General features: G+C 41.2%; 1 protein-coding gene across 1 annotated transcript in view; it reads right to left on the bottom strand.

The window, feature by feature from the left end:
• Nucleotides 1-8,505, bottom strand: part of EEA1 (early endosome antigen 1) — a 76,479-nt gene that overhangs the window by 48,369 nt on the left and 19,605 nt on the right. The window contains exon 3 of the mRNA XM_009321361.1: nucleotides 2,266-2,393. Within this exon, the coding sequence (XP_009319636.1) occupies nucleotides 2,266-2,393 (128 nt within the window). The remainder of the gene's footprint in view (nucleotides 1-2,265; nucleotides 2,394-8,505) is intronic.

Below are 8,505 nucleotides of genomic sequence, written 5' to 3'. Positions count from 1 at the left end.
GCTCCATAATCTTCCCCGGCACTGAGGTCAGGCTGACAGGCCTGTAGTTCCCCGGATCCTCCTTCCGGCCCTTCTTGTAGATGGGCGTCACATTGGCCAGCCTCCAGTCATCCGGGACCTCCCCCGTTAACCAGGACTGCTGATAGATGATGGAGAGCGGCCTGGCGAGCTCCTCCGCCAGCTCTCTCAGCCCCCTGGGGTGGATCCCATCCGGATCCCAGAAATAGCACTGGGGAGAGTTAAACGATTTACTCTTCGCACTTAATTATGGTAATTCATTGGGAGGGTGGGGGGAAGAGGACACAATGTAATTCATAGCACCTAGCTTTCTCTATTGCCTAAATAAGGAACTTCACCTCCCAATCTTGGTCCTATGAATTACATGTAAACTTCACTCCTAGAGCGCTAACAGGGTGGCTCCCTGCTGCAGGCTGCAATATTTCTTTAACAGTATTCCAAGTCTTGGAAAAACTTTATGTTGAATGAGAGTTCTCTCAAGCAACCATGCAACTGAGAAACGTTAAAGAATGCCACACTAGTAGGATGAAATAGCTCATGTGTTACACAACAGCTCACTCCAGACTCCCTTCACCCCATCCAAACTCCCTGAGCTTGTCCACTTTTTCAATTATACGAGAGAAAACAAAACCACTTGTCCTTAAACTGCCAAAAGCCAGGAAAAAAATAAATAAATTTCACCAGCTAACATCTGGTTGACATTGGAAACTTGCATGTATAAATCTTTCATAAACTATATGAACAATACAGTTATGGCCAATAATTCCCCCATGTGAATGCTATTATTCTGCTAAGAGTATCATTTCAGGTCTAAGTTATATCACTCCAAAAAGACTTAAATAAGACAGAGAAGAAATACTCATTCTTGAATAAATGTGCACATAAGAAACCCAATATAAGTCTACTTGCACCCTACCACTTTCTCCTATAAAAAGCCCTAATTTTGTTTGTTGCAGCAGCTGGGAGAGAAGGCAGCTATCCACAAGGAAGGGCCCGTCCATGCATGAAGACATGACCTCTGCTAATGCTGGCTCTTACTGGCTTGCCGGCTCTGCATAATACTGGGGAGATATGGATCTTCATTCAGACAACAACTGAAATACGTTACCTTCCACACTCTTTTCTCACCAAAGAACTGCCCTCTCTTGACTAAGTTACATAAATGTATGTATTCCTTCCAATGTAATTATTTATCATTTTGGGTCACATTTCTACTAGTGACAAAACATTTGAACCATTTACTTCCTAGCATCGGCAGAAGCCAGCTCTGTTAGCAGGTGACCACCCGCGGGGCTGTGCAGTGTGGTACCTCTGTTTGCTGAATGAGGCCACAGGCAGCTGCTCACTCTGACACCGCTGCGTACAAACCAAGTGAGTTTGGAGGGGTGTGACAAAACAGCAACATGGACTGTCATTTATAACAGTCCAAAATAAACAATGAACAGAAAAAGAACTAGCAGGAAGCAAAAGAAAACCTACGTAAATTTTACCCCTAAGAAAAAGATCCCCAAACCAACGCGAGGGATTACTCCAACACAGGCAGACTACTCAGTGAAACTTTTCTAGAGAAAGTTTCACATTATCAGTTCCTGCTACATACCGCTACTCTCAAAAATAAAACCACCTGATATGTTTCCTAGGAATGTATCTAACAATACAGTTTTGACCAAACAGTTAAATAAAATAAATTAGAGAAAATTTCTGAAGATCAGCATGCAGTTTCTGGAACACAGAAGGAGAATTAGTGACACAGACAGAAACTTCTCACATTTGGAAATAACTAGGTAATACAGGAACCTATTTAGGCAAATACTGATGTTATAATTACCCAGTAAGTACCCTAACTACCCAGGGACAAAATCAGTTTTCTTCTCTATCTTCAGGGTTGTCCTCCCCCCCCCTCAAAAGATGAAATTTCAGCTCTTTGCTGGAAATTAGGAGGAACCTGTATTTTTTCTGCCACACTCCTAAAAATCATTCCAGTGTGTAATACTGCATTGTCAGCTGCACGAGAAACAGGTGATTTAATTAACAACATAAACATGTGTATCTGATTTTCATTTATTGTCAGATCAATATCAGCCAGTATAAGATTCAAGTGGCTTTTTAATTGTAGTTGGAAATGGGGCATGAACATTTAAATACTTGACTACATAATTAAGTGTTCAAATTAATACAGCCTTCAGTGTAATTAGAAGCAGCTCAACACTGACACAAAAGCACATGCACAAATGAGTACTGTTGCACCTTTCCGGTGACAGATGACCTTCCCCTCCATGAGTTGAATCAATGCCAGAATTATGAACTGCTTCATAGTGCTTGAACAGCTCCTCAGCTGATCCATGAGACTTCATACAGAGAGGACAAATAAAGCCCTATTATAAAAAGGAAAAGAAAAAAAAAAAAAGAAGGTGAGAAGTAAAATTTTATCTTTTTCCATCTTATTTTTACACAGAATTCTAAATTTTATTTGCACATCTAAAAGGTGGCAAATACAATTGTTAAGATTCATACTAATTATTTCATGCTCTGGTAACAGTCTTGGCAATTAAAAAGTTAGAAAATGCCTACAGAAGTCATATTCCAGTATTCAGTGGTTTTTTTCCCCAACAGCTTTACATACTAGGAACAAAACCTTTATTTTTCTAAATAAGAAGTCATTTCAGAAGGACTGCTCTGCAATTTCTTCCCCCCGAAGAAAAGAATTTTCCATACAACTTTTCATAAAATCAGATTCTTCTTCCAAAGAGGAGGTTTGGAGTTCGGTCTTAAAAAAAGGAGATACAAAAACCCACTCTAAAGCACAGCTATTCATACACCTATTACCACCATATCTGGGCTACTCATTTTAGTATGGGCCAGAATATTAAGAACCACTTTTTACCTTGCACATAACATTTGGAACACTGGGAATGGCTTTAAACTAAAAGGGGGTAGATTTAGACTAGATATAAGGAAGAAATGTTTTACAATGAGGGTGGTGAAACACTGGCACAGGTTGCCCAGAGAGGTGGTGGATGCCCCATCCCTGGAAACATTCAAGGCCAGTTTGGACGGGGCTCTGAGCAACCTGATCTAGTTGAAGATGTCCCTGCCCATGGCAGGGGGATTGGACTAGATGACCTTTAGAGATCCCTTCCAACCCAAACTATTCTATGATTCTATAATTAATTAGTAAATGCAATTCAGAGAAATACTACCTCAAGAAAATCAGATCTCTACAGCCTAAAGAATCAGAAATCATCCATTTTCATTCCAGCATATTTACTGCAAGCTTACCAGAGCAAAAGTTTAGCAGAGCAATGCCCTTATTCTACCCATAAGCCCACAGACAAATGAAAACAGTAAATATTATGTACCTCTAAACATTTGTTGAGTGTCCAAACTGCCATTTGTCAGAAGTACCATCCATCTCATTTTATCTAGCAACCTATTACACCTGCTTTTAAGTGCTGGACTTTACATTGGTTCTTCATTCATTTGGTTATCATGCCAACTCCAAGCCAAATTCCCATTTATGCTACAACCTATACGCACCACGGTGGCAAAACAGAGACATTTCAGAGTGAGAGGAAATGATTTAGACTCACGTTAAAGGCTCCCTGTAATTCCAAGATGTGCAGAGAGAACCTGATTTAAGTGAGATTAAGGCCCCCTGTTTCTTAAACTCATTTCAAATACACTTTTGCATATTTATATGTTACCCTTAAGTCCCTTATGCCAGCACAAATTGTAGCACACTCCAATGCTAAACCACGGCTCTCCAGTATCCAAGATGAGAGTACTCCTGTGGGATTACCACACTTCACGTAACATCTGCTCCTGTATGATTTCTGAAGGACATATGTAGAGTTTTGACACTCCTTTTCTTCTCTTAACCTTGCATTTGGATGTTACAAGACAAGCCACAAAACTTTGAATATTAGCACAAAATGAACATACTGAATGTGTATGTTGATACCACAATAGCACTCATTTTCTAACTTGACATTCATAGTATTTTGTTTCACTAGTCACTAAGAATTCAACAACCAGACACTTACATGGATTTAACCCAAGAGAACCATCACGTTCAGCTACTCAAACACGGCCAGAGCTCCAGAGCACTGAACAAGGACTTTGTAACTGCTATTACTTGTTTAGTGTTTCAGAAATAAATAACTGAAGTTGCTTGTCAAACCCAACACATATCATATTGAAGACTAATTTTGGCACAACTAGATCAAACAAAACAGTATACTCCTTCCTAAGCAGACAACAGGCATTTACCCTTAACAACCATTTATTTATTTCCAGAACTGATCAGCACAGTTTCACTCCAGATTAAATCAAGTTAACTCTCATGTATGTGTATGTGCGAAAATGGCTACAGAAAATTGGTTAAACTACTAGGTTCCCAGTAGTGTTTATCTGATACAATTAGCATGTAATTATATGATGGCAGTGACAGTCACTCTGAGCAAAAGAACCAGAGGACTGTTCCTGGCAAATAGCAATGGCAATGAACTATAGGAGGGGTCAAAAAGCAAAGGATTTATTTTTCCTAGAAGGTGAAAGCAGTCAGTCTTATACAGTAATGCTGCAACAGCATCCTTTTGGGATGAAATGCTACAGAGCAGTTCTCAATGTTTAGTTTAGTTTCCCAGTGATGGGAAGGTCTGCTGTTCACAGAGAAAAGCAAATGTTCCTTATAGCATCAGTAAGCGCATCTGGAAAGAACGAGTGTAGAAAATTGCTCTGGCCTCTCCTTCTTTTTGCCCTTTATTTCTTCCCATTTAAACAGCAAAGTCTGTTTCTTTGCTTGGTTTTTTTGTGGCTTTTTTGTGGTTGGGTTTTATTCTGTGGAAAGAGGAGCCCTGGAGAAGAGGAAAGAATAGATTATATGTGCAATTAGCCCAAGGGGCCAGCAATCAATCGTTTGTCTCAATTATTAGGCAAAGCCAGCCCAAAATTTCCCAGGCAGGCAGATCTGAAGGCAGTGACTGCAAGGAGAAGGGGCCAGAGGCAGAGGAGAGCTGCTGAGCCAAGGGACCATGCTGCAGCTGAGAGCCCATGGGGTGGATGGGAGCTCTCGGGAGGCAGGCATGCTGTCACCGGCAGAGGAAGGGAAAGCATGGACAAAACCTCCTCTTTATGGTAGAAAACACCTTCTTCTCACATGGGCAGGGGTAAAAAGTGCATCACCCACTAGCCCCAGCCTCTCCACCAGCACTGCCGTGACCATGGCTGGCCTCACTTTTGAGAGACCTAGCGCTGTTGGAGTCAGCGCTGGGTTACAGCTCTCACACGCACCCTTACTCTAATTCAACGTTTCCTAGAGGTCTGACGCACAAGCTCTAACAGAGCTAAGATGTCACCCTTCTGCAACGGGGCATCCTCGCCAGGGAAAATGTCACCCTTCCTGTGCAGAGCTGGGGTGGGCAGAACACCGGCTCCTGCAGCTGCAGGCACCACCGCTCGCATATCAGAGCCTTAAACTGCACAAACCCAGGACCTGGCTGCTTCTCGCAGGCTGATAATATTCAGATGTCGACACTTACATCAGTAGCATTAATTCAGTTCTCTTTAGAGTAAGAAAATCGGAATCATCAGGATCTTCCTGGACACCAGACAGTAACACACAGAAATGTAAAGGTTTCCTGGGCCTGCAACTATTAGCCCCAGGTGACAGTCTTGCTCAGGGACTTGGGTTGGTGGATCTCTCGCCTTCTCTCTTTAAAAAAAAAATTTAAATACAGTCATAAAGATATCTCTCTCTCAGCATCATCTTAGGATGAATTTTGAAAATATATGCAAAAGTGTATTTTACTAATCTAAAGACAAATGTGTGAGAAGAAGGAAAAGGGGAAGAAACCTGATGGTCTGAGATGCTTAAATCTTGTAAGCATTTTTGTTAGTTTGCAGGAATTTATATGAAGTGCAAGATATTCCTATATCAGGACCATGCCTGCCCTGGATAAAAAGGAGATTGCACAGTTACAACCATGAGATGTAACACTGGTCCACAACCTGGGGGAGCTGAGGTGTCCTTTCCAGTAATTCTGCACTTGGCTCCCTTAACTAACAGACTCCTTTACAGAAGCAGCAAGTATGAGAGCAACGTTCTTGTATTTGAAGAAGGAAGCTACCGTATAAAACATGCACAGTTATACTTTTCAAAAGGCTGTATTTGCCAAGAGACACTTGGTAGGTTTCATTTTAAAATGCATTTAGGAGTTACTCTGCATAAAGCACAGCCACAGAGAAGTGAAAGGCAATTCATATTCTTCATTTAATAACAGCAAAGACATCACTTACAGTCCCTGCAGCACTGCACCATAAGTCATAACTCCCTAATTGATGTTTCTAATTGGGCTTTATCTTTCACTTTACACAGGGAGAAAAGAGCCCAAAAGAAGTTAAAGGATAATTAGTCAGCTTTTGTTTTTATAAATACAGAATCTTTCCACCAGGAAATGACAATTTATTGAATCCAAAGCTTTTTGCAGACGCCTGTCAGGTAACGGAAAATAAAGATGAAATCACAACCACCACATGCACAAGTTTTTTTATCAGGAAAGAGTTCTTAAGATCACCATGGAATTGCTGAAGCAAGACAGAGCAATAACAGTAGAAAAGGAGTCCAAACCAAAACCCCATATACATGCACAAACAAGCCTCTAGGAGTCAGCACACAATTTACAGCTCAAAATAGCCCCTGGCCCAGCAGTCAAGGCATTCTAATGAGAATGAGGGAGGTGCTGAACTTCAAATCCCAATTTTCTGATCCCAAGGGAAATGTTTCTCTTTCACGTGGACGCCTGTGAGCCATGCCTAGCACCCAGCACCTCCACAGCACCACACTGTTCACAGTGGGACAGGCCTTCCTCGGTGCAAAGACTCCAAAACATAGCAGCTTCACTTGGAGCAGAACAGAAATTGCTACATAGAAGTTTTGTAGAAAACCGTCTTGCCTCAGCTTGAGTTATAATGCCAAATTTCACCAAAGATCTCAGACTCTGTGGAAGCACCAGAGGCTTCTTTACTTGCCTTTCTCAAGACAGACGTGAATAAGCCTGCAGAAGAACATTCGTAGCTATTTTTCCCCTCTCATAGTTAAGATACACTTTCAGGCCTGATAAAGCTAAGCTTCTCAGGGCTCTCTCTCCTAAAAGGCATACGAGGTAAATGCTTCCTTTTGGGTAACATTAATATTCGTACGAATCATTAATACAGCATTCTTTGGGAAGTACGCCAGAATGCTAAAAGCAACACTGGAAGGAAACTCTCGCCACAAGAACTACCATATTTATTTTTATCGTACCAATATATTTTACAGGTCTATTAACTGTTGGAAGAACTTTGGCCTCCCACATCGAAACACACTGCCCAGTGAGAGCCAGGGCATAGACCCACAGGCACACGGCACACAACCAGGCTGCCTGCAGGCTACCAAAGAGCCCTCCTAATCCTCAGACTATTTTAAAACTGATTCAGAAATAGTTTACATAACAGAAAAATTAATGTATAGGACTGAATGGATTCTGTCTCTCTGGCTTCTCTTGTATTACTCTGTAGGACTGAGGGGGAGTAGGGTAGTGGTATAAAAATATGTTTCTGAAAATTTCAGCCTTCTCAGAATATTGTCTTACTTGTAATGGCTTTTTCCTCACCATTCTGCACAAACCTGATCTAATGAAGTTGTGTAGTGTGACAAGACATTTTGAAAAGCAGTATCTTCCTGACTCACTAGCAAAGAAAACTGAAGATTTTCAAAGATATTCCCTCAACAGGATGAAGGCTTCCGCTCAAGGTTTGAAAAATAACCAAACATTTACATTAGGTGTCTACTCCCCAATCACTACCAATGGAGAGCTATTCAACACAGTTAATGGAGGAAGAAACTAGACAGCTGACCTAAAAAATGTGTATACCATATGCAGGGTCAGCATAACAGCTCCCTGGGCTCCATCATCGATAACTGGAGCCTGACACCCACATACACATGCGTTAAATCTGTCTTCATCTGCCAACTGCTCTCTTCTCCCCAGAGCTTTAATGAAATGGCCTTTGTAGAGCTAATATGAAACCTTGTCTTAAGTAATTAATGAGTGAAAGCTTACTTTATTCAAAGCTCCTTTTTCACAAATTAAAACTGGAGTTATTCAGCAGAAAGGAAATGACTTTTCTTGAAGGACAGTCCCATCAGCAAAAAGCATTTTCTTGAAATACCTGATGACTGTCTAGTGTATTCTCCAATCCCATTCGACTATTGCATAGAACCAAACAAGTGGTCCCATTTAGGCTGCTATGATTGCTGCTGATCTACAGCTGTATGTGGTAGAGAGCCATATAGCACGAGTAGCGCACACAGAGCTCTATCTGCTAATACAAACAGAACTTCTGCAACATCTTGAATTTTTATCCCAGCAATTATGTCATGAGTCAAGCTTAAAGAACCAAGGAACTTTGCTGTTTTCCACTGAGAAGTCAATTTTATTCCACAAA

This window comes from Pygoscelis adeliae, unplaced genomic scaffold (genome assembly GCF_000699105.1).
Source record: "Pygoscelis adeliae isolate BGI_AS28 unplaced genomic scaffold, ASM69910v1 Scaffold232, whole genome shotgun sequence".
Classification (NCBI taxonomy): Eukaryota; Metazoa; Chordata; class Aves; order Sphenisciformes; family Spheniscidae; genus Pygoscelis; species Pygoscelis adeliae.
This window is presented reverse-complemented; position numbering and strand designations above follow the sequence as displayed.